General features: G+C 42.2%; 1 protein-coding gene across 2 annotated transcripts; it reads right to left on the bottom strand.

Moving 5' to 3' along the window:
• Positions 1 to 1,640: 1,640 nt before the first annotated feature.
• CDKN3 (cyclin dependent kinase inhibitor 3) lies at positions 1,641 to 8,437 on the bottom strand. Of its 2 annotated transcripts, XM_086749497.1 has the most exons (8): positions 8,426 to 8,437; positions 8,198 to 8,280; positions 7,618 to 7,673; positions 5,948 to 5,992; positions 4,768 to 4,990; positions 3,951 to 3,982; positions 2,957 to 3,078; positions 1,664 to 1,750 (listed from the first exon to the last, which is right to left on the bottom strand). In XM_086749497.1, exons 1-8 carry the CDS (start codon positions 8,435 to 8,437, stop codon positions 1,664 to 1,666), a joined length of 660 nt encoding a protein of 219 aa, XP_086605623.1. The 2 variants fall into 2 exon arrangements, with proteins under 2 accessions (XP_010119128.2, XP_086605623.1); XM_010120826.2 differs by lacking the exon at positions 8,426 to 8,437 and having other exon boundaries at positions 1,641 to 1,750; positions 2,975 to 3,078; positions 8,198 to 8,275.
• Between the last annotated feature and the right edge of the window lie 18,738 nt (positions 8,438 to 27,175).

The following is a 27,175-nucleotide window of genomic DNA, read 5'->3' as shown; positions in this document are numbered from 1 at the left end:
GCAGCGAGTTCTACTTCAACTCGAAGCCACTGGTGCTGTGGTGGAGTCTCACATCACAACTTCTGACTTCAAGAATTACTGAAACGTTATCAAAATACGGCGTAAACATCTGTGTCACTGTAGGCAATGGGGGAGCGTGGGCTGCAGCTTTGGGGAGCGCAAGGTGACCCTCAGGGCAGGACAGCAGCGCTGCCTTGCTGGTGCTGGTACTGATGGGTAACCAGCCGGTTTTTATGAAGCACTTGGGGCAAGAAAGCACTTAGAGAATCAACGACAAGGAAACAGGAGATGGTGACAAGGCAGGAGGACAGTCAGGATGCTGACACTCAGCTGACAGCAACTGCACAGCAAGTCCAGCCCCGAGGCAGCATTGCTCCGCTCCACTGTCTGACGGTGAAAGGCACGGCCTGGGTGACGCGGGATTTCTTCCCAGAGCCAAAACTTACCTAACGGGGCGTCAGAGGGTACCTGAGCACTGAAGGGATGACCTTTGCTTCCTCAGAATAGGACAGAACTAGTTTAAGTGTTTTCTTCCGGAGTCTGTTCATCTTCTCTGGTCTTTATGAGTGGATATGGTTGAACAGGAGGGATGTGGAGTGTTACAGGCATGTTGCGGTGAGAGTCTCTCCAGCCCACGGCTGAGTGTTTATTTGCTGTCTCTAGTGTCAGCACGCGGAACGGCTGTGCCAGAAACTCACCCACGCCGCCACAGCAGTGTCTCTTCCTACCGTATTGATTTCAAACCCCACCCGCTCGGTCTGTCACAGGTCTTCAGCGTAACACCTCCTTTTGGAGTGAGGGGTCTCATTCCTAAATACCACTGAACACACAGAGCGGAACCGTGACATTTCAGAATGAGTTCTCACTGGTTCCTAAGGAGCGAGCACTCCAGCAGGAAAATTTTAATGCTTGACTTTCCCTTGGTTTAAAGCCAGAGCTGAGGGGTTTTTTATACAGTTCCAGTGACGTAATTTTTCTCTAGCTACATTATCCCAGCATGACTCTCTCAAAGGCAGTAGAGAAGGAGATATCCTTGACCTCGCCCCCTTTTCCTGCCCTACACACTGCAGTAGAAGCCAGCCTATTGGCACGGGAATTCTGCACTTAGCTGTGAGGAGTTACACACTATTCTGTTTCCTCGCAGACCCTGCCTTCACGTCCAAGTGCTTGTCCCAATTCTCATGCTACGTAGAACGCAGACGAAGTAAAAATGAAATTCAGTCGCCGCCTTGACAGCCCGGTCTCCTTTCCATGTGGTGAGAACGCTGAAGCAGCCCGTAGGATGTCAACACGAAAACATCAGCGTACCAGTTCAACGGCAGCAGACGCGTGTGCTGTCAGTACCAAGTGATGTTAAACGTGGGGTAGATGTTGCGTACGAGTCGTTATATTGAAAACAAGCTCGTTAGGCATGCAGGCCACCGGCAGAACAGTAATGAACACAAATACACCTCCATGTGTTTTTAAGGCAGTGAGTATTAAAGACTGCCAAACAGTGGAAGATGCTGCGTGTCCCGTAGGATTTCCTCCCCCCACCCCAACACCTTACGCACAGATTTGGAAGCGAGCAGCTGTGTCACTTGGGCAGTAGCGACGAGAAACTGTAAGGGTCAGGTGCCTGACGCAGCCACGTAGACATGAAGATACGCCGCGCCAGCACCAGTTATCGCGATACCGATCTCAATATTGTATCCTTTGTTGCCAGATGTGCAGCTAGGTTCTCTCGAAAGTCGTGGAGGTAATTGTACTGCTGAAAAAGCACAACCAGATCTGTAGTGAGAGCTCTACACTTTCAGAAGGAGCACTACGCATCTTAAAAAGCTGTCTGATACCCGAGGATAAAACCTGCACCCTCTAGTCTGTTTATTTGTTCTTCTTGTGCTGACTCCAAATCCTGTGTAATTTTTCACCATCAGACACAGATTACTGGATCCTGGCTTGGCTCCTGTGGTTCCTCACAAAGGGCACACGTGAGCTCAAGGTAATGGAAAACATGGTCCTCCTAACGGGGGTTTCATGTCAGAACTCAAAGCTGCTTTACCTGGGCCACCGAGAGTATTACTCTCTCCATAAGAGAGTTTTTAGGTCAACTCATACATCTTGTGGAGTATTAATATGCAAGTGTTCAAAATGAGATTAAAATATTGGTCAGCAGAGGCTAAAGGACAGATCATCCCCCCCAAGGGGCTGCGACGGCTTCTAGTCGGAACATTTGTCCAAATCCTTCCCCATCTCTTCAACCAGGGATGCAAGCTGCTCCCCACCCACCCCTGTGGTTTGTGGAAAACTGATTTTCAACAAATAGTTTAAACAGGATTTGCCTTCCAGAGAGGCTTAGAGCTAACAAAGAGACAGTCTTTAGGCAACTCTCTCTCCTCAGAAACTACTATCTTGTAAACTTTTTAAATGTCAGCTCCTCCTTCCTGTACATAGAGCTGTTTTAATGGCATCTAGGACTCATATCAACATAAATATGTACACAGAGTAGCTAAAAATTCCACCAAAAAAAGAAAAACCCACTATGTTCAGCAACTTAAGCCTCCCTTCATGCAGAAGACTGCCAGTCTATTGATGTGACAGCTACAGAAGATGAACCTGGCTAGCTGGGTTAGGAGGATGAAATAAAACCGAGGCAGAAAAATCAAGCAGATGTCCACGTTGTGAGGAGAATGTGAGCAACAGAAAAAGGAACAATAGCTTAGCGAGTGACGAGCAGGGATACCGAGGAGAAAGCAACAAGTTACTCATGATGGTGAAGAGCAGGCAGGGAGAACAGCTGTTGAATTCAGTAGAGGCAGAACAAGACAGAATCAGCACGGAAGCAGAAAGCTAGAAGCTGAAACCCAAGAGAGCAGCAGGGGCACCAGCCGTGGAGCATCTCAGAAAGACAGAGGAGTCCCTTTGTGAAGGGGACAGGACTGTGCGAGCTCCCCACTGCCGTTTCAACACGTACTACCTGCTGTAGCCTCATTACCTTGATGGTCTGTATCGCCCCAGATCCCCTCAGGTTTCTGAGGCTGTCTATGGCTTGCTGAGGTGCCAGCGTATCCGAAAGCTGAAGCAGGAGACATGCAGCTACTGTAAGGGAAAGGTACATACGCATGTACGCTGCTGAGCGCCTCTTGCTGTACGCAGTACTGCTCTTGCACAGCAATAGGTTTGTTCCACAAAAACCACTCCAGCAAAACTCAGCCTCATCACATCGGGGTCACAGATCTGTTGGATCTTTTGCTGAATACCAGTTGTTGGCACTGGCCCCATCTGCCTGCTGCTCCCGCCCCGGGCTTTGCAAACAGGCAAAACCCCTCCCACTCACCCCCACCGCCCGCCTTTCTAGCAGCATTTGGGAGGCAAATTCTAAAGTCTTTCCAAGAACAAGTCCCAGTAGATCCAGTTAACTCCCCTTTGTGTCTTCTGACCATATTTGCACTTTTGGCAATATCACCACCCCTTCCTTCTGGGGCACACAGAATAACTAATGCCCCTGCAAGCTGAAAAAAGATGCAGAGGAACAGGTTCTTCTGCTCCTTTTCTTGAGGAGATGTTCAGGAAAGAGGTGAAGTGCAATACTATCGGTCAGACAAGACTAAAATTTGCGGTGAAAACAGAGAAAGAGTCAGAAAGTAAGAGAAAGCTTTTTATCAGCCTCACTGAAAGACTGACCCTGCCTGACCCTCCACCCTCCCACACGCATACTCAGATCTATACCATGACATGCTTGTGTCACTCACCACAAACAGTTTCTACACAGGCAGCTAACGTCATTACCATTTGACGACACCTTTCCCAAGAAATAGCCCCAAATATATTAACTAGCCTGCTAGCTCCGGGGCAGTTTGCACTGTAAGCACACTTAAGCTTCAAGCAGAATTTGGCTCCCGTAGTGCTGTCTCACGAGAATGGGTTTGTAAGATGGGTTAGTTAGTCAGGGGGGGAAGGCAACTGCTTACTGAGACACGAGCGTCCGAGGCCACCGTAACAGCTGAAAGAGAAGAAAATGTTTGGTTGTAACGAGCTGTAGTACGCTGCAACACGCAGAGCCCCCCCGATATGTAAGTGTACGGACACGATTCTTGCCTTAATAGAATCAAGAGGAGCAGTGGTACAAGTCAGAATAAGAATTTCTGTAGAAATATCTACAAAGCTAGCTCCCATTTGTTCTTCAGACCTTCCTTAAGTAGTGTATTTCTAGAGAAAGTGCAATTCTAAACTTCTCCTTCATTCAGGGGAATAGTCCCAAAGGCACAAGAGGACAGAAAAGAGCATGAAGATGGACTCTCAGTTTTCTTTAAATCCTACTCCACGTTAAGGCTTTGATGATAGTTGCGAGCTAACGATAGCAGCAGGGTTCTGCATCAGCAGGAGGCCCAAGAACCCAGTGGAAGAGTGAATTTTGCACTGCTGGAGCCCACTGAGTGCCTGATGAACAGCGCAGGGATGTGTTATCCTCTGACAACAGCTGCTTTAGCTTACAGCACGTGATATCCAGCTAGGCTAGCAGCAAGGAGTCACGTGGTGCCATTCAACCCACACTTTGAAGCGCTTGCTGGACAGAGAAGGGGGAAATGGGAGGCTTGGGTCTTACGAAGGACAAGTTAGCTCCAAAAGGGTGCGTGAGGACAAACAAGCAGCTTTTCACAACTGGAACTAACCCTAAAGAATGCAACTGTCTTTTGCCGGGATTCTGTTTCAGCTAGTCATACACGCAGAGAGAAGCTGGTATCTTTTAGAGGAACATGAGGTGAAAGGGAGGCAACCAGAACCTACTGTATGATTGTTTTCCGGTGACTTTCCAGGCAGCTTCTGAGCTCCTCCAGAATTTTGCAGCACTTGGCGATGTCCGGAGCGTCCCCATCAGGAATGGGGTAGTGGTGCACACAGATCCCGTGCTGTTGGTAGGTGTCTATGAGGTTTGGTACTCGGTATTTTAAGAGCTCTCCTCTGGTGCAAAGCACAAATATGTCCTGGATCCCATAGTTCTTTAGTTCTTCTGCCAACAGATTAAGACACTCTCAAATAAACAAAAGCCTGTTGAGCTTAAGGATAAACAGATAAGCTACTTGATACTGATTCTCTTGTTTAATCTTTGCGGTTAAGACAATAGGAGTTAGCAATTTTGCTTTGAGCAGCATTTACTTCTACTGGGTGTCTCCCACATTTGCCTTCAGGTAACCCATGAGAGGAATTTTCGTGGTTCAGAGTCTTGAGACAAGCCTCACTGGAAAGCACGTCAGCACTCAGAACGCTCTGTTAACTGCTGCCAGCTTAAGCATGATTCTGTCCCAGCTCCAGCTGTGACCATGTCCAGATACTGTGGGTTTTTGCTCTTAGTCTCTGCTCTTCTAGTGTTTACAGATGAATACTCGGCACAAATCTTTACATAATTTCATCTTTTGTATCCCAGTCCTAGCTGTTTGAAGATGCTTTCTCCTGCACATGACTTAGCAGACCTCATGGTTACTGTGAAAGATACGCAGATGCCTGTATAGCTCCAGCCTGGAAATACCCTGACTATTCATTCAATATTTAGTAGAGAAGCCACAGAGAAAGTGGCACTGCACACTTGGAAGTGATATCTAGTACTCATGACTCATGGTGATATTTGCTGCATCTCCCAGCCCAGTGTTACCAAGACTCAGACAGACATCGCTGTCAGACACACCTCCAGCAAGACTTTGTAAGGAACTGCCCTGCATTCTAACATCATGGCGTGTACATGGACAATTATGGCATCCATTGCAAAAGTACGAACTATACAGCACTGTTTTAAATAGCCGGTGTCTAGATCCTTATGCCTAGGTTGGATAAACAGCAACTCCAGCAGTCTCTAGACCAAACAAAATAAACTTCTAGCTTCTCAGAAACTTTTGCTTTCAGTTTACCTGCGCCTTGTTCTTGCCCATTAAATGGAAGGGAGAGGCACTTAGACACTGGCCAGAAGACTCACCTATATCTTTCTGAAGATTTCTTCTAACGTCTTTAAACCTGCAACCTAAAACAAATGATGAATGACAATCACCGCTCCAGGTAAGTGACATTTATGGAATGGCTGCTACAGCTGAAGAATAGAGCACAGACCACCTTCCCCCAAAACCAAAGCAAACAAGAAAGCCACACCCCAAATAAAACACAGTTCTTATTTCTGCCATTAGATCACTAGTGCAGAAGACAGGTTAAACACCATTATCTGCTTAATACCGTAATGTAATAGGATTAAAAAAAACCTGCCCAAGGTTTTAAGCTGCTGTGCGTTTTCCAGGTGAAAAGTTTTGGATATTATAAATCAGAGTACAGCTTAAAAAATCCCCACAAACCAAACCAAACTAAAACAAATAAACTCAACAAATAAAAGGGCTGCACAGAGATCACTTAAGAGTTGTATGGTTGACTGATAAGAAGGTAAGTTCTCTGTTGTGTAACAGTCAGCATAAATCACACTAAAAATCCTCCTTAATATTCCATCTTCAGCGTATCGCCACTTCCATTTTTTCCTCAGATCACGCTACCAAGGCGTTTTTGCAGCCCCTACAGAATACTGCACTGTGATATTCACAGCTGTTGTTTGGTTTGTGAGATGTAATTGCTCAAAATATTTGCACTGCGTCCTCCCTCTTTCTCCCCTCCTTCACTTACAGCCCCACATGCACACAATCTTTACGCCTGCCCTGACAGCAGTCAGGATTGTGCGTATCTTGAGACAACTTTTGAAAGCAAGGCAGCAGAATCGTGCAGACCAGGAGCTGTATCGATAGGGCTATGGCTGGAGGTTAGCATCTGAAGATTAAACAGCTATTACATGAACAGCTCAGGCAGCTAAAAAACATAATGCAGCTATTTTTTGGCATATATGTTAACTGGAGTTCAAGTGTTAGTTGGATTTTCATCAGCACTGGCCATCACCCACTTTGAGATAACTTAAATTCAAATACTATTCAGCACTTGTTTTCTAGTTCTTTGGTGTGGTCTTAGCCCCGAGCTTGTATTTCTCAGAGTTGGCTAATGAAAGTCAAGTAACTGCTTTAAACGAAGTAGAGAAAGTTCACACTGTCACTACCAGCAGTTCCATGTCTTTTGTGACCAAAGGAAGTTCATCGTGGTTGCAATTTTGGTTAAAAGTCCAGCGAAAGCTTATACATTTATTTTTATATCATGGCCACGGTAGTGCAACCCAGGTGCTAAGGGAGAGCAGTACGGAACGGTCAGCACAGCAAATGAGTGTAATTTGAGCCAAATATATCTTATAAAAGAATTACTTGTCAAAGCAGTCAATTCACTTATGTTGTTGCTTGTTTTAAACAGTAAGCCAAGCTAAAAATCCACATATTTTAACTGACAATGGAAGACAGCCACTGTTCTCCTGCCACTCTGCCAGATGATCTTGCATTAAGATATTCTCTCGGTTAGTCTTGGTGTTTCTGAAACAATTATTGCAGTGGTAGATTACAAAACAAGCCACTCCACAAGTAAAGGAAACACAGAATTTTGAGGTACAATATATTATAGAGTCATAGAACCGTATAGTCATTAGGGTTGGAAGGAACCTTTAAAGGTTGTCTAGTGCATATTACCTCTCTTCAGCTTCAAACATGTCTGCAAATTTCAGTGAATGCTTCTTACCCGGAAGGGAACATAATCCCAGAAACTCAGAAGAGTAGACAGGAGACAAAGGCAACCTATCAGTAAATAAAATATATATATAAAAAAGAACAGAACATTTTGATTATTTGAATAGAGATAACTCACTACTAAACATTCCTTTTCTACGGGATCATGAGAAGAGTTACCTGCCTATAATTTAATTTCAAGGACACAATGAAAGTATTCCAGTGTTATTTCTAAGGGGATCACACATTTGTTACTACATCACATACCCCTACCCAAGAGGAGGAGTGAAAGTGTTGACAAATCCCTGCCTTAGCACCGAGATGCTTGGGCTAGCACGACCGCCAGTGACCGGTGAACGCTTCCAAAAGCAGACCTGGCCCAACATCCACTGACAGCTGATCGGCACCAACTTCAGCCCTTTCCAGGGGTGCTGTCAGGCCAACCACAACCCTGTCCTGGCTCTGGCAGGTCACCTGAGCCCGGCAGGAAAAAAAAAACAAACCCTCGTTTCGCAGGAGTGGGATTTAATGTAAACGCCTGAGTAGTTTCTGAGGGAAAAAGTCACCCGCGCCCGCGCCGGGCCGCCTCTCACCAGGAGATGGGGAGCGGCCTCAGGTCTTCCTCACCGGTGTCTTCGTCAGAGGAGTCGAAGCCGCCCGCTTGCATGGCGCAGGGCTGCGGCGGGAGAAGAGCGGGGAACTCACCGCGGGGCCGGAGCCCGCCCTGGCCCCTGGGCTGAGCCGGCCCCGCCGATCCCGATCCCGATCCCGATCCCGATCCCGATCCCGATCCCGATCCCGATCCCGGCCCCGGCGCTCACCGGCTTCACCATGGCGCTCCTCCCCGCCCGCCGCCGGTTTGAACTGTCCCCGCCCACACGGGCCATCTCATTGGGTAAGCCCTTCCCTCCCTTCGCCCAATGGGAAGCTGCCGCGCATAGAAAGCCAAGCGGCATTTTTACTGCTTCACGAGAGAAACGTTTTGATTGGTAAGTGGTGAAGGAGAGGCGGGTTCAAAACCCAAAAGCTAGCGGCGAAGAGCTTTGCGCTGATTGGCTGGAGCGGTGTGGCGGGAAGGGGCTGTGTCGCGAGCTCCGGCCGGCCGTTGGGGGTGGGGCGCGGGGCGGGCTCTGCCGGGCGCGGGGCGGTCCCGCTTCCCTCAATTCGCGCTTAAAGGCGGATTCGCGTTTCTGCCCGAAAAATGGGAGGAAAAACGGTTTTTCCTGATCTCTAGCAATTTGCTTTCAAGTTACTCCTTGAACTTCCAGGTGCCCTGCAGAGATTTTGGGTGGTCAATTCTGAGTGTAGAGAAAATAGGACTTTAAAAGCAGAAAATGAGCAAGGCTTGTTCTTTTAAACCGTGAACTTAATATCAAATATTCTGGTAGCTGGGGCAGTCCAGGCCTCCTAGCATTGCTGCTTGGGTAGCTGGCTTGCACCTCCATGCAGAAGGAAAGCTGAAGGGGGCTGTGGTGTGTGCTTTTGGGAGACCTTGTGGAAAATTCAGACTTAAAGCGATGAGACGAGTCCACATCCTGCTCTTGTCATGGCCCTCTTTTCTAATGTTCTGTGCAAGTCGGTTTTAGGGATATTGCGTGGAGTTTTTATCATAGCCTAACATGAAAGATGGTGGGGGAGGGCGGGGAATTGTTGTTGCTGCCTGATTTGTAAGAGCTAGGCTGTTGCCTATGGTTAGGGAATTTTAGTAGACCTCCTTTTGGAACATTTCTGGTGTATCATGCCAGTAACTCTCTGGCCTTTAATAGGTAGAAACGCATAAGTTGATAGTGTGGAGTTTTGTTTTTAAAATTTGCGTTAAGTCATTTTTACAGTCTGTGCTTAGACACCTGTAGACCTCTGTTGTGAAGGAGCTAGGCGCGAACATGGATTTTTGGCATCAATCTAGACGATAATGTCTGGTCATGGAGACTTTCGAAGATGGCTGAAGTCAAAAGTATGGTTGTGTGTGAATTCCTTAAGTGGTTTGAGTTTGGTGGGATTCCCAGTGGCACCAGTGCAAGATCTCCAGGTGTGGAGATTTTAGATTTTAGTTCTACACTAGTAACATTAGTTCCGCAGCTGAAGGTTTTAATGAAACCTGCCTGAGAAGGATTGTAGAAGCAAATTGCTGGGTTTCACAGGATTTAGGGTAGGTTCAGGGAATGGAGAAACAGATGGTGAGAGGATCAAGGAGAAGACCAGTTTATTAAAACCCAGAATATGCTAGCAGTATCAAAATTACATTACTGAGCATAATGGAGAATTAGAACAACGCAGATGTTGCTGACTAAGGTGAGAAATGGGAGGAAGTATGTCCTAAGAATTGAGGCAACATAAGAACAGCCAGCCACTGTAGCTGCAAACATTGTTTTAATAACTCCTGCAGCCACTGCATGAAGGAACAGGTATGTTGTTTTCTTCTGTTTAGTGTCTTTTCATCTCTGGTCCACTTAGAAATTATGTGCAACGCTTGCACTCTTTGATATAGATGTGAAATTTGCCATATTTTTTTCCCCATGGTTGATTTTCGCCTGTTCGTGTGGAAGAAATTGCAGATATTAAGTCTGAGGATTATAGCTTTATGAAAGCAGTGACATGAGACTGATAAATATAAAAGAATAGCAATGATGGTAACGCTCCTGGCTGTTCTTTGAAAAGACTGAGGGAATTCTCTGGAGTTTGCAAACCAGTACGGTACTGGATGAGTAATATATGGTAACATGTATTAACATATAACATAAAAGAAAATAGTAACAACAGCTGGTAATGCCAAGGAGTCTGCAAAATGTGAGGCTGGAGCTTCCTGTTGTGGCTGGAATAGGTATAGTATGTAAGTGCGAAATATGAAGTAAATGTAGGAAAAAGGTTGGGGGGGAAAAAAACCAACCCAAACTTGAGGACAATCTGTGATATTCCTTATTAACCTAGGCATCTTGCAGCATTAAATTACAAATATTATCTTTATTAGCTGACTACCTGTTAGGGTTGTCTGTGTTCTACTTAAACTGAGCTGTTGCCCGGCACATCAAATTGTAATGTGCTAAAATGTCTAGATCGGCTTGTTTGTGGTGTATTTTATAGGGAAGACTAACAGGAGTTGGTCTGCAGGAAAGTATCCTTTTGGCATATAAAAAGGAACATGTCAACATCAAGGCCTTACCTTCTGGAATTTCTTGATACTTTATAGATTGGAGGCCTGTGCAAAGGGAAGAAAAATAGTCATGGGCTGAAATACATAGTTTGGAAGATTTATTTTGTTGGTGAGAGAGGGTGCTGAAGAGGGAATGATTTAACCAGAATTTTAATTGAGCGTTTAGATAAATGGTTCAGTCAGCAACTGCTGTCTACAAATACATAATGGCAGGGTGTAGAAAAAGATGGAGCCGGACTCTTCTTAGAGGTGCATCACAGAAAGAGAAGAGACAATGGGCAAAAGTTAAACATGGGAAGGCCTTGCGGTCCCTTCCAACCTACAGAATCTGTCATTCCTTAAAACCTGGGTGTAACTGTCGTTGGGAAATGCTTGGTGGGCACGTTTAACTCTAAAGCATTACCTTGTTTGCTTTGCTTGAATTTTATCCTTTTCCTTCTTGTGTCTTCCTGTCCTGTGCTTGGCTCTGTGTGGGTAGACTCTTTCCTGGTGCAGGTACCCTCTGGGCTCACTTAATTTTGTTCACTTTCAAGTAGGGACGTTATCTTCTCTGTTTTAAACAAATGTTTGATATACAGTCGGGAGCGTTATGATACTCAAAATAAAGAATAATTTTTCTTTGCGAGCACAGGGGATGCCAAAGAATGGTAGTTGTTGGGAAAGGCTGATCTCTTAGTGGTTCCATTTGCCCTGGTTCTTTTATGAGTCTTTTGTGCCAGGTATTGTCATATTTAGGCGTCATATCCAGAGGTAAGCTGCACACCAATTGTTTCTGAAAACAAGTTTAAGTTTTTCTTTAGCCTACATGAATTGCATTGTCCCGGGGTTTCCTATCCTAACACAGGCAATTACTGCCTTATTTGTTCATAATATTCTTCAAGTTTTGAGGGAAAAAAACCTTGACAACAACAATCAATCAGAATTTGAGTGTTAAGTTTGTGCTTACATGATAGCTGCTTGGGATTATGTTTTTTTTGGTTGGCTTTTTGCTTTGAGAGAGATAATAATGCTTATGTTACATGACATAAGACATTTACAGACATAAGACATTTACACTTCTCATGCAGGAATAAATACCCTCCCAGGGATATTAAAAATAATTTACAGTGAGGAGAGTCAAACAGCGAGATTTTCCAAGGAGCCCTGTGTCCAGGCTTTAAATACACGTATGTAGAATGGGTTTGTGGTCTGGCAGTGAAATCTATATACAAAGTCTGTAATGTAAGAAAATGGTGTTTGAAAATCCAGACAAGTCTGGTGGATTAGCTAAGAATTTTCTCGTGGACTCAGTTGTGACTCCTGTGAAAGCAATCCTATTCAAACCTGTCTGGGTTTCAGACCATTTTTATTTCTCATTTCTCAACACACGCTCAAGCTCCTGAGAGCCAGCTGGCTTTCAAGTCTTACTTGGGCTATACCTGCCTCTCATGTCTGTGTGCGCCAAACCAAAGGCGAAGTGAAGATGTCTATACTTGAGTTCATAGCTTGTCGTACCAGTAAAGTGTTAAAATTCCGATTGCCTGACAAATACAGTTAAGCCTAACCTGGTTTTGCTGTCCTTGGGTCAGGGGAAGAGCTCTCATCCCCCGGGACAGTGGAGTGGCTCGTGTGTGTACCGTCTTCTGTCTGCTCTTCTGCGCTCAGGTTTCCCAGACAAAATAAATAATTGATTTACTTCAGGTAAAAGCCTGGGAGGGAACTAGTGTGTGTGCAGCAGAGATGGCCAGGGACTAGTGTGAAACAAGGAGTGAACAACCTTGATGGTTTATAGTCTTAGCACGTATCTTGTTTGAAGATACAAACAAGCTATGCTCTTTTCCTGCAAGGAGCCAAGACGAGATCTGAAATGTCCAAACCACCAAAGTAATTTAAAGATCATTGCTAACGGATTCTTCCAAACAACCATATGTAATGCCAAAGACTTGTTAGTCACCTCTCATTTTGTATCTCAGTTTCTGGAAGCTGTGTTTTAGTAAGACGAATTAATATATGTAGTGCTGCAAGGGATGCACTGTAATGTCTTTGGGAGCACTCCACTGGTGATGTCACTGGAAGATCCCAAGGGACATAATTTCAATTTTTCAGATTGTTGTTTTTGGAGGAGAAAAATAATAGGTGGAACAGAGTTTCAAAATTTTCAAGCATCTTCTTGTTATGTGATTTTAAAATTGTGTGACAGTTGGAGAAACAGCTCTAACTTGAGACACAGAAAAAAAATTTTAGATTTACAAGCACAATTTGGGGACATTCTGTATCTTTTTCATGTCATTACTTAGTTCTTCAGCTACACTTGAGTATGTTTTGTTAGGGTTTTATTCTAAAACTGTGCCAATAAAACAACAAAATATTTGTGAATGGTGACTGTGTTTGCTGAAGGCAGATTCTTTGCAAGATATTATGTTTCAGAACAAGTAACTACCTTCCTACTCCAAATTTTTTTGAGGGAACTTTTTTTTTTTCTTCACATGCTTCTTGCAGGGAGGTTGGACTAGATGACCTTTGAAGGTCCTGTCCAACCCAAACCATTCTGTGATTCTGTGCATGTAGATTTTCATTGCTTTCCATCACAACCCGAATACACTGGTGGCAGACAACTCGCTGGAAACATAAAGCTCATGGCTTTGCTGTCTTTTTCTGTCAATAAAGCTTCAAAACAGTAATTTCTCTACAGCTCTGAACAAAACCACTCTGCCTACTGAAACCAGCTGTTGGCTTGTGGAGTCACTTACTTGTGAATACACTGATGCCGCTGCCATGGACTGGGATTTATGGATTGTTTGGCCAGGATAGTACTGTGGAGTTAAGAGCTGAAAGAAGGACAGAGGGGCTTAAGCTCTGTCTAGCTCTATAAATCCTACTTGTCTGTTGAATTAAAACCAGAACTGAGATCTGGCCTGAAAGCTGGTGATGAAAAACAGTGCTGTAGAGTAACTGCTGAGGATGTAGGTAAATAAAATAATATTCTGTGCAGTTTTATAATGGTTACTGGCAATTCTTAGTAGAGAGGAACTTCTACATTTCTAGACAAGGTGCAACCCTGCTTTTATTGAGACTAATGAAGTAAATGTCCCTGGGATCAGGATATTTTGACTTATAGTCTTTGATAAATCCTTGTTTGTTCTGGATGGAAATGTGAAGCCTTTTATTGCTGCAAAGAAGATCTACTTCTGTTTGAAGTCGAGAGTTGTACCATCCTGTGCAGTTGACATGAGATGGTGCATGTTTCTTGTCTGCCCTTCTTTTGTCACAGTTCTCTAATTTTTTAATATATATACATTTATTATTTTTTTTGTGTGTGTGAACTACACAGAAGTGTATCTCTGTAATGGTATGTTTTGTTTCTGTGACTTATTCTTTCTACAGTAGTCTGTTCATGACCTTGAAGAATCCTGTTTTAATGGAAATGATTATTTAAAAGGAAGATTTTTCCCTACTGCGTGATTCCTTTTGTATTTCAGACTGAAATTGCCTGTTGGAGTAAAAACAAAAAATATTTTAAACTTAGTTTTAGCACAGTGTGATTTGGTTAAAAGTTGCCTGTATCAGCCCTACCAGAATGCAAGTCACAATCACAGCAGATGACACTGCAAGGGTTGTGTCCTGCTGCTCCAGAGCAGGTCAGTTGTGGATGTCTACACTGCACTGTGTCTGCAGCAGCATACTTGTGCGTGCAGCTACTTGATGTGCAACAGAAGAGGTCATATTTGCAATAAATGTGATGTTGCCCGTGGAGCTGAGCATCAAAAGTCGGTCATTGCCTTGACGTACCACATGAGTATTCTTTATTCCAAGTTACGTGTGGCCGTGTAGATCTTGTTCTTTTCCTCATGGGACCTGCTTGTTCTTTAGAGCGACAAAGTTCCTCATAAGAAAGCTACAGTGAGGCCTGGGCTTTTGTGCGTTCCCGGCTTACTCTTCCAGATATTGTCTTCTCAGTGATATTAAATATTTGGTCTATGACAGCAGAGGTTTTAGCAGTAAAGATGATACAAAGTCCCAAACAGACAGCTGAGTTATTGCATCAGTCATTGTGAAAACAGCAGGAGGTGAAGTTTTGAGTGAGTGCCTGTGAAATCATTTAATGAGCCATAGTGAAGATAAAGGAACCAAACCAAGTATTTCATAAATGGACGTATGTTTAAATTATGTTTAAAGCTTGATAGTCCAGGAAAGTTTTTGAGGGTTCTGGCATAGTGAATTTTTTTTTTTTAACAGACTAGTCAATGGAAATATTATCAGAGCACAGGACTGAATAAATTTACATGTTTTTTTTTTCTCAATTTTTCTTTTTCTTTTTTTTTTTCCGGAGAACTGTAGTGAAAATTAGCTACAGTCTCATCAATTAGGGTGACTGATGAGATACTTAACCGTTCATGGTCCAGAGTTTTCGGCCCCAGGAAGGATTCTAAGCTGTCAAAATACAACTTGGAGTGGAAAAGTGCGATACTGACAATAGTTACTTCCCGCAAACTATAACATCTGATTTCAAGGGACTTGCCCTGGGAGGGCAGAGCAATGAAGGGGGGATGTGGTTGAAGTCAGTGCCAGGGATTAGTATTTGTATCTTCAAGTGGCTAAAATATATTGCTGTCTCTTGTAGTTTGTGTCTATAGGTGTGCACGGTGACCGTACGAAATAGAGGTTAAAGCATTGGATGCAAAGTCAGAGGATTCTTTCTTTTCTTAGTTCTGTAGTCACTCGTCTTAGCCTGTTCCCTTAAACCATGTGTTGAAAAGAAGAGTTTGCCCTGAGAATGAATGTTAGTGGATAGAAGTTCCTGGAGTGGGTCCAAAAATAAAAATGTGATTTTTTTTTTTTTTTAATGAAGTAGAAAGGAATTTTATTTTGAAGATTTTGAAGTGCATCTGTTTTTTCCATTCACTCATCTTAAGTAATTAGTGAAAAAAATAGTCAGAAGTGTTCCCTAAAGTGTTTGGGAAATTTCTTCAGTTAATTAGAAGTTGGAGTTTTATCAAAAAGAAGCTGGGTTGCCTGACTGGCCTGGTAAGATGTATCAGAAGTAGGAAGACCTTTTTGGCTCCTAAATCTTACTTCTGTATTTGGGAATCTAGGAGAAATAGGGTCATCAAATTATCTCATTAAACCTGCTGTAGAACACAAGCTAATTGATTTCACTGAGTCATCTCCACGCTATTGTTGAAGACACTGAGTAGACAAAAGGATTGGGTGATGATGGCAGAGAGATCAAAGTGCCATACATGCCATAAGCTTGTGCAATGGAAGGAAAAGGACTGGATGAAGGCAAATTACTGGATGAATTATACCTACACACTGCCAGCAGGTATGTAATTTATTTTCCTGGATGTCTACTCATTTCAATTCAGAGAAAATCATGCTGGCTTCAAATGTGGTGATCATAATATCTGGGAGCAAAATGCATCACCCGAGCACTTTGTCCAGCCTGTCTGATGTTCCATCTCCAGCTGTGTCCAAAGCGTTGATATTAGCTCAATAGTAAACTTCTAGGGAGACAGATCTTGCCATTTTCTAGTTACTTTTTTTTTTTTGTTAAACCCAAATCCTGCACACAGTAATTCGTGATTAACTTGAAACGTATTTAATCCTTCCCCTTTTAGCATCAAGTTGGGTTTCAGTGAGTTCACCGAACGAAGGTCAAAGCTATAATAAAAACAGAAGTAACAGGCACTTGGGTAAGTAAGCTGTAGTGGCAAAGAGGAAACACTGCTTTTATAAAAGGAAATCAGGCCTCAGAGATCTGTTAGTAGTCTTTGGAAGGAATGAAGAAATTGCATTCTTTTGAGGCGATCCTGTTGATTACAAGAATAATTTTGATGTAGTCCCGTTGCTGGCTTAATGCATCTTCTCATTCCACCATATGATTTTGGATTTGTGGGCTTGTTGTTTGTAAGCGAGTTTAGGACACTTAAGGTAAAGATGCTTTGCGATGTATGATAACAGTTATTTAAGAATATTATCCTGTTGTGCAATTCATGTCTTTTCATATGAATCTGGAGGGCCCTAAGTACCAGGTTGGGGAAGAACAAGGCCTATGTGCAGTGAAGGGCAAGCATACCATGCAAGTGAGCCTGCATCAACTTCCCTGCACTCTAGGGAGTTGTGTACCAAGTTCAGATTGAAGAGAGGACACGTAACTAATCTTCCTTCCGTGCTTGGCAGCATCTTGTCATGGAGTTACTGCTCTGCTGCCACCACGTTCACTCAGCAGTATGCTTGTGAGGGAGGAAAAAATCCTAGTATCTTTAAGGTTGAAAGAGACCTCCAAGATCAAATCCAACCATCAACCCAACACCACCGTGCCTGCCAAACCATGTCATGGAGTGTCACATCTACAACTTCCAGGCTGTAAAGCCACCAAGGTTTGCAAAGCATCTGTGGGCCGGGAGCTTCACATACCGGTTACGTGAAGACCTCGTACAGGTAAGGATGATCCTCCCTGGTTTTACCCTCTCCTAAGCAGTAGAGGGCGATCTTGTCTTAAAAATTAAACTTTACACCTATCAATGCCTTGCCTTTACAAATTGTTGCCGAAAGAATGAAGGTTTTTATCTCTAGAAACATACAGGATCAGGTGTCTGTTATTCTCTGTAAATGTTATCTTTGTTAGAGATACTTGGAGTAACTATCGGGTTTTACACCACACAGCAACATTTCTCTGTATTAAGTGAGAATTACTGAAGTAAAACCATTGTAATACTAATGGAGCAAATAATAGAATCCACTGTGCAAGAACACTGTAAAAGTCTGAAATTAACACATTTTTATTTGGTATTAAAAATATTGAAACATTTTTATTCATTAAGTGTAAGTAAAAACTGATAATTGTAATTTGATTTAGTACATCACATGGAAATCAGGGGAACAACATTCTAAATGTATTTTGCAAACGTTTCTATATGGAAAGTGTCTGTTCTATATCTGCATACGTGGGGACGGCTGGCTGTAAATTGGGGTGCTAAGGCAGCCTCTGCTTTTCAGGTTCGTGTGGGTATGGACAGTCTGCATGAGTAAAAGCTAAGAGGAATGCTGGAGTTACTCGCACACACACACAAAAAAGAATCATGTGACTGGGTAGAGAGTTGTGGTTCTGAACATTTTTTTTTTGTTGGTAGAGTTTTTAAACTGTGTTTTTGAACACATTTATTTTTTTGTGCAACATTTTGTATTTCTAACATATCACCTGGAGGCTAGTGTGCTAAAGCATTTGGCCACTATCAAGGAGAATGACTGAACTATTGTAGATGGCCTGTCTTGATAAACTTGTCAATTAATCTGTTGCCAATGCCCTTAGTTTTCCAACTGGGTTTTCCTCTTACAGCCCTGTGATAGTTCCCTATGGCTCCAGGATGGAACAATCCTGGGCGGTAAAGAGATTGAGATAATGACAGTCCATGGTGACAGCAGGGCTGGCAGAGCCAGCCTGGGGGAAGAAAGACACATACTTGCCAATAGAAATACCGCCATCCTTTGGGAATTGTAGCTTGGGAATCAAAGCTGACCTCATAGACAAGAATGATGGAGAACAAGCTTTTGATTTATGACTAGATGAAGCTCAAAGTCTGCCCTTCTGATCCTTCTTTACAACACACCTTTTGTATTTTATATGAGCTCTTTCACTTTATTCTCAGAATGTTATCTCTTGGGGTATCATTTTTAAGTCTTTCAGTGTCATAGTAGTTCATTCACCTCCTTCATAGCAGTTTTTTTTCTTTTTTTTTAATGAAGTTAAAATCCCTTTTTAGTATCACAAATTGGCATTTGTATTTAGTGTGATTGATCAGCTGCTTTGCTTTGTTTGTTTGGTGTTTTTTTGTGGGGTTTTTTCTTTTTTTTTCTTTTTTTTTTTTTTTCTTCCCCCTCCCCTGGGTTCTCTTGAAGGCTAAAACCATATTTGCTTTCTAGACCGCATGCTCGTCAAGGGAATCACAATTGCATTCACTGGTGCTTTGGTTGCCTCAAGTATTTATTTACACTTGAATATGAAAAAAATTGCATTTTTAATACTGACATTTGTGGGCTAGATCCTTCGTAAGGTGTTGACTTCTGCTGAGTTCAATGAAGCTATGCTGCTTTTCACCGCTGATCTGTATCTACTGGACCAATATGTCCCTCTACTAGAAAGTCTACTATCTGCTGCTTGGTCACTCTGCCTTACAGGTCTTAAGCAAAATTGTGAACTCTCTGAAAGTGTTAAAAAAAAAAAAAGAGTCTGGGTCTAAATCTTCTTACCTTGTTCTTGTCCAAGTTATCGGTTGCTCATGTTTTCCTAATCTTTGCTGTGTCCTCTGTGCCAAGCCGTAGAAAGGACATAAAGGGCATTTACAGTGGTGTCAGTTATAAATGGGAAGGCCTGTGACAGCACGAGATCCAGCGCAGCTTTCTGAAAAGGAATGTTTCTGTGCATCAGCTCTGTCGTAGCTGTGTTTAGGGTGTTTGTGTTTCCATAGATCTGTCAGTCTGTCTGTCATCTGCCTGTCTGTCTTCCTGACTCATGTGGCTGTTGATAAATATGCTCCATTGGCGATTAAAAGGAAGTGACCTCATAAGTTTGTCTTTTCCACCACAAAGGTTTGGTTGTAACGTGACATTCCTTCCTATTACTCTGGTTTACACCAAATTCAACAACTTGTGGCCTGCAGATCCTCAGTATAAAGAGCAGAAAGAGACTGACCCTGACAACCTCATTTCTCATTCCTTTCTTGTTATAGGTAGTATAGCTGAAAATGTGGCTTTAATTATACTACTAATGAAAACTGAAAATCCAGACAGACACTTGACAAACTCTGGTACGCTTTATATTACATTTGTGCTAACTACAAAGTATCCAGCTGGGTGTAACATTATATCTCTTTTCCTTGAGCATCCGCCTGACTTAAGCTGTATAATTAATGTGTACTTTGGCTGGAGGTCAGCTTACAGTTGGTGTTTTAGAATTTTTACATTTTTTAAGATGTTGTAATGAAACGAATATGTTTATTACCTCTGTGCCTGCGTTCCCCAAGGGGACTTAATACCTGTGGAGGAGCACTGGCTGGGAGAACTTGAATAAAATGCTTCTGCCAGCTGAGTCTGAAGCAGCAGAACTCTGTTTTCAAAAGTAGGTGTAAGAAATAGAATCAAAGAATGTAATGTCCACAGATGTGTTTAACTTTGATTCACCTCCATGGTATGGTGTGTTGATTTTAAGTTATGACACTGATACACAATTGCCCAAAGTAGAATTTGTGAAGGGATTTATTTTATTTCTTTTTTTTTTTTCTTTGGAAAGCACTTTGTTTTCAGAACTCACCAACGAGAAACTGATGTTCTCAACTAGAGCCAAAAGCAGTAAAAGCAGGTTCCCTACCAAGCCCCACCAGTGCACCTTCATCCTGACCTGTCTTAACTCTAGTCAAGCGTCCGACTGCGCTAGCATGTGAATGTAATAGTGTTAAATTAAATACTGGTTTTCGTGGGATGGACACATGCTCTCTTGGGACCAGACTGAAATTAGCTTTGAAGCAATTTTATTGTGATGTAAGCCAATGTTAAAATTGGGTTGCGAATGATAAAGATCCAAAGACTTAGATTACACTGCTGTTTTCAAGGACCTGCTGTGGAATCTGAAATTTTTCTTAACAAAAATATTAGTGGGATTCTTAAGCCAAACTTCCAAAAAACCTTTCTGACATGAAAGGAAATGGCTGCAGTACAGCCACATTCACAGTGGGGGCCTCAAGGTGTTACTGTTAGAAATGAATGCATAATGATTTTCAAATGACCTTTTCTGGCATGTTCACGTGGCTGTTAATGTGGTTTGATGTTTTGTGCGAATGCACAGAGAGCCTATCTACATAGCCTGCCTGCAGCGGCGCCTTAAACTTGTTTCCTAGTACAGACGGTCTGAGGAAAGCTTGATTTTTCTAATGCCCTCAAATTGTTTCTTCTTTCTCTTTTTGTGATCACAAAGCCAAACATGGATGTGAAAAAACTAGCTTATTCAAAGCAATTATTCATGAGCAGCTTTGCTGATGTTTAATAAGTTTTGGAAGACAAACTGAGTCTAACTGATCCAAAGGTCTCCCCAAAACGATATAGCTAACAGGTGATTGTTTTTAAAAACTGCCCTTCTAAAAATGATTGGTGGGTAGAGTTCCTTAAAGGAACTTGTCCTGAAGGATATTTTGGAAAATCTGATGATAAAGTGATACATTTTCTTTGTTCGAAGGAGGATATCAGTCTTGGAAATAGCAATAATCTTATACATTTGTGTTCCAGAAACATTGGGAAGCCTTGCCTGAATTCAAGCTCTGTAGGACTGCTAGATCGACCTGCACAGTAAGAGAAAGCCTTTGTTCCAAGGGCCTGCAATCTAAACAGGCACCATAGGCAAATCCCAGCCCCTCTTTCTACCAGAGCTGCTTAACAGTTTTTCTTACTGTCTCATGAGCGCCCAGTTGGCATATGGGAGATGCACTGGCATCAATTAAAGGCGTTTCCCATCTCAAAGAGGAAATAACACCTAGTCTGCAGTTAGTAAACAGTTAAAAAAAAATGAATTAAACCAGATGTTGCTGAGCTATTGGTATTGACACACGTGGTAGTGCAGCCTTTAAAGTGTCCCTCCTGTGGCCCCTCTAGTTATATTAAAATTCTATAAACATTTAGGAAAATGATTAAGCAACAGTACCCCAGTTATATCCCCTGTTATGCCGAGGAAAGTTCATGGCTGCACTGTTTCTTAAGTGAAAGTGTGCTGGATGGGCAATGTGGTGTTACTTTTTATTACTCCGTTAACTGTTCTAAACAGCCTTACAGGACAGAAGTACCTGAAAGTGTTTAATCTTTAATATTTGTGCATTTTTGTTTGGCTTGTTTTCTCCCTGTGGTAATCTGGACTCTATTTCTCCCTCACCTTAGCCATTCTACTGAATACTCCCATTAACCTTAGTGACACTACTATAATTAGTGTCTTTGTTCTGATTTTATTCCCATCATCTGCTGTTTTCAGCTCATGATTTGGAATAAAGGGTTTGATGCCGAGACACTGATTCTCCTTTCGTCATTAAATACCAAGCACATGCATGAGAATAAATTCCTTTGTAGAATAACCTGGTGTTTGCTGGACAATACAGCACAAATTAATGGGTAATTTCATTCAGGATAAAAAAAATCAGTGTGTCTTTTCAAAAAGACCTTTTTTTCATAACAACTGAAAAGACTATTTTTGTGGGTGTGGGGTTGTCACTCTTCTCGAGGGAAGGTGAAGGCAGAAGATGGGTTATACAGTTGTAACTGAGGGCAGCGAGACAGTGAACCAAAGAATACCCTGTGTGTTGGGTAATACCTCTGTTGGGTAACACTAAGGAGGGAGGTACTGCTTGCTTAGCCTTTCCCCAATAAATCCATGCCTATACATGATAAATTGTCAGCAGTTGGGGTGTTAGATGGTCCTGGTGCGGAAAGGACCCACATCTTTGATAAGCAAGAACAGCAAACCTATGGAACTGTGTACATCACATGCTAAAGACGTGATGGATTCTCTAGATCAAGGCTGATATTTCTGTTGTATACTGCCATGCAAACATTAGCTGGTGCCCTCTGTGCTAGAATTGAGTGAAACTACCTGCGCAGCTGCAAGCAGTGAAAAAAACATTTCTCTCTGCCTGTTTGGGTTTATCACAAGGTAAAGCTGTTCTGGGAACACAGAAAAAAAGTATTAAATTTTTTTTATTTCCCTACTCATACAAAACCATATCACAGTATTATGCTTGTCATATGCTATGTGTGTTTTAGATTAATCATGTATTTATAAAAGCTACAAATACAAATAAAAAAAGGAGGGTCAGCATGACAATACCTTGCATGGTACCTTTTATTTTAGATTTTGGTTTGTTGGATTTGACAAGGTGTTTGTACCTTTGATTTACATTGTGCAGCAAATGGGATTTACTGGGGTAGGTTTCTCAGATGGAGAAGTGTTGTGGGGTTTTGTTTTTTTTTTTTATCATATAACATTTCAGAGGAATGGCTGGAGGAAAGCTGAGACAGTTTTCTTTGATGGAACAATATTGGAAAACAGATTTGTCCAGAGTGAAAACAAAAATCTACATGCCTTGCTTTACTGGTGCTATAGCTCTCTGGAAATGAGATGTAGCTATGCATGTTCCTAGACATTTTGTATTTAGATCTGTGATTTACTTGAGCTTGCAGAGCTGTGGAAGTAGATTTTATTTATTTTTTTTTAAGTGTGGCTGCAGTTTGTTTTATTGTTTGATGGGTTTTATTGATACGTGCTGATCTAAATGTATACGTTCTCAGTTGAAGTGCGTAGATAGGTTGCTGACTGGCAGATGCAGTCACGTGCTTCTTTCCCTGACAGCAGTTTCATGCTCAAGTGACACTCTGCAAAACTTTATCTGCAGATACTATCAGCTACTCAAGAATGGACTCAAAGAGCAAAGGCAGGATGCAGTTCCATTTAAATTGGCAAGCACAGTTTGGGGCAGCCGGACAGCTCCCTTTTGACCACACGACTGAAGAGGATTAAAGATTTGAATTATCCCAAAGTTACTAGCACTGGCTGCATGCTCCATGATATAGGGAGAAAAACATCCGTGCTTGCTCTGAGGAGTTTACAGTCTAGATGACGAAGTCCGCTTGTGTAATATTTTATGCTATATGCTGCATTAGCTTGAGCTCGGAATTTTCTCTTACTTCAATTTGTAGAGATTCATACCTGTTCTCTGATAATTGACATAAATTAATAGTCACACAGTACTTGAGAAAGGAACATGTGAGAAAGGACACTGCACACATTCAGTTCTTGAGCTCTGACTCCAGAGAACAGACACATAATGTTTCCTAAATAGAACCCTGTTCAAGAAAACATGTATATACACTTTGTTTCCTGAACTGGCTCTTTAAAGATTTGGAGCTGGAGGAGAATAAGATTCTCAACACATGAATCCTGGAAGTATAGCCGTGAATAATGGATCTGAGGATAGGATTTGGCACTAAACACTAACCTTGGTTCTAATGATTTTACAGAATGCTATAGAACCAATTTGACCTTTTTAAAATTATGGAAAAGTAGTACACTAAAGTAATATTCTTCTGTCTGCAAGACCTAAATCACATAAATTCTGAGATCCCTCCTTCCAGCTGTAAAGCGCAGAGGAAAATATTTCCTTTCTCCCATCATCTGCCTGTAAGCTTTCACTTAGATTGCAAACATTTTGGGGTAAATGCTGCTGCTTACTGGGTTTGCACAGCACTTAGTACACTGCTGCTTCAGTTTCGATTAGGGACTTCTGCAAATGTCACACTGCACAAGGATACCAGGCCATTCTGCTACAGCAGTGCAGTAAGCAAATTGCTTTTAAAAGCACAACGATTTATAATTTCACCAAGTGGTAGTTCTAATAGCAATGACAGACGGTTCAGCGCTAACCCGTGGCAGTGTGTATTCAGCCTGGCAACAACATACTTCCCGATATTTTGAATTATGATACACGCGGTGGCCCCCGAGTTACGTGTGGAATAGCTGTGGTGCTAGCTGATGGGCTCTGTTGTACCTTGGATGCAGAGTTTTTATGATCGCCAATACTCTGAAACTCGTTCAGGCAATAAATTTACTTGCCTTTGAGTTTACAAGGCAATAAACAGTTGAGGCCTTTGACCTCGACATTTACCAAATACATTTGCAGCAGTTGTGTTTATTGACAACTATTTATAGGGAAGTATTTTATACAGAATTTCACATGTGAAAGAGAACGGTTTAATTTTGCAGCTCTTATTCTTCTTTCTCATTTCCATCTCTATTTCCTGTCTCTGTGATTTACTTTAATAGCTGAAGTTGCAGGTTAATGCTGCAGAATACTCAGTTATTGACAAAACAATTATTTTAAACCTTTGTGCTGGATTTTTGGAACTTTCTCTGTTTTTATTTTGCATAACTGAGAGAAAGATAAATGTGTGCTATATTTTGTAAGGCTCATTTTAAATTCTGTTATTAAACTTAATAGGCATTTAGTAACTTGAAAACATTCCTTTTATTAGAATATGAAGTGAAAAAAATTGAAAATAACAAAAATAATAATACTTTAAGCTCCTTTTCCCTGATTTTGTAGGAAGCTGGGGTTCTTGCTATTTTCTGGTGGATGATTAGCATCATGGAGGTTAAGACTTCTCTACAGATCCAGAATATCTAGTGACTGACTGGTATTTGCTGTGTACTCATCAAGACCAGGAACTCTGTCCTGCTCTGCAAAAATTTCTGCAGTTGAGGATTCCCTACCATTTAGGCATGTGTGAGATGGAGGCAATCAGCTGGGGTGGTTTGTAACAGTAAGTGTCAGACCAGCTGGAATTTTAACGAGCATTAACTCACATAGTCCTGAATCTGCTCAAATTTATACCATGGGTTATAACGAGAGACTGAGGCCCTGAGATTACTGGAAAGCAGAAAGGTAACAGTGCTTTCATCCATTCCTGCAACTGTCAGCTGAGCTCATACAAGGTGTACTTGAGTAACTGTTCCCAAAAACAATCCCTGCTTTTGGAGTAGACCCTTGTAAAATTGCATTGGCCCTAATCCAGCAAAATACTTGAGTTAATGTTTAATTTCAGGCATGAAGCGTGGGACTTCAGTGGGACTGCTCGTAAGCTCAAAGATAAGCACATGCTCAAGTTCCTTGTTGGAAAACGGCCAGCATACTTTTTATCTTGCAGCATCGTGCCTGTAAGATACTAATTTCCATCTGCTGAACTCTGATTGCTTGAGTTCTTCTAGAAAAATAATTTCAGATGCTGTGGAATTAGTCATTCATTTCTAAACAGCTCACCAGATTCTTGCCCCATGTAAGTAGCTTCATGCCAATTTGCAGCAGCAGAGGATATGCTGCAGAGTTTTGATTGGGAATTCTTTATGCCTTTTTGCAATTGGACTTTTTTCCCTTTTCTGAGGTATTTATCATTAGTGTCTACAGGCCAAGTGCAGCAACATTCTGAAATACATTAGAAAAATTGTATTCAACCAGATGGTCAGACTCTCAGGTGGGTTACACCAAATAAGTTTAGAAAGTAGTGTCCTGTGCTTCCATAAATCACTATATATGGGTCCACAGTAGATTGTCATCCAGTGTTGATTTTTGTTTATGTGACATAAGGAAAATGGGCTTATTCTCTAGAGTGGGTCTGTCCACACAGGAAGAGGTTCATATACAAGATGTTTTATGTATTTGGTATGTTGAATGTTTAAACGAGTAAGAAAAATACTTTATCAGTGCAGCTTCAGCTTGCTTTGTGAATTATTTTTACGGCCCATATCCTAGATTCACACACTAGAAATTTGTGGAAATAATACAAAATGGCACTGACTCACGTTGAGGTGGTGACAAACTGGAGTTCTGGGGTGGGACACCACTTTCTTGGCACCTCTGTTGTCTGCTTAATGAGGTGGCAGTGACGCTGGGCTGGAATTAAGGTCCTCTGATATGAAGGTGTGGGGGAAAGCCCATTGCTTTGTTGGGATGGGTTTTGGATGAGTACCAGAACCCTCTTAAGGAAATCCCATATAGGGATGCCTAGGAGGCTGCCTCAGTATGGAAGTTTGGCTGAGTTTGCTGTAAAGAGAGGATAGGCCCATCAGTCTGTAGGGATGAATGCGTGCAGCTTCACTAGAGCTAAATATGAGTCAAAGAAGAAAAACGACATGAAAGAGGACAAGTGGGGAAGGACATTGCGTTAGCAGCCTGACCGTATGACACTGTAAAAGGCAACTCCAGATCTATCAGCACAACTGTGTGTGGAGCAAGCCAAGAAGCCAGATGCTGTTCTGCCGCTGAAAGACTATTTTCCACAGTTCAGTGTTGGAGCCTTGCGATGTAAATCCCTGCCCCATGTGTGGCCATGGGTGTGGGACTTCGTTCCTGGCTGAAGTAGTGAGTGTGGAAGAAAGGGAGGAATCTTGTGCTGAGTTATAAACTAAAACCAAATTAATTGGACTGCATAGTCAATTTAAAGGGAAGGGGAAAAGGTAGTTTATAACACTTAATGATTTATATGTTTAGGTAGCAGCCTCTGCCTTGTACTATCAGTGTGTCTCTCAGCTGTAGTCCTCCCCACAAATGCTCATTTCTAAGAAAGCATAAGAAATAAATACGTTAGTTTTAAAAGGACTTGTTAAGGCTAATGAAAAGCGCACTTAAAATCACTGCTTTATCTGCTTAGTCTTCCTTTGCGTTCAAAATTCTCTTCCTATGTTCCTTTGCGTGCATCTAACCTAAAGGATTAAGCCTTCCCGTGGCACACGTCCTGGGTGGAGGAGTCACACTCAAGAACAGCCTTCAGAGGCCAGTGGGCAGAAATCCCCTCTGATAAAGCCACAGAGCCTTAAGGAATTGTAAGTTTTCATCCGTCCTTCTGGCCCACTGGCTGC

Source organism: Chlamydotis macqueenii, chromosome 5, assembly GCF_036417535.1.
Source record: "Chlamydotis macqueenii isolate bChlMac1 chromosome 5, bChlMac1.mat, whole genome shotgun sequence".
NCBI lineage: Eukaryota > Metazoa > Chordata > Aves > Otidiformes > Otididae > Chlamydotis > Chlamydotis macqueenii.
This window is presented reverse-complemented; position numbering and strand designations above follow the sequence as displayed.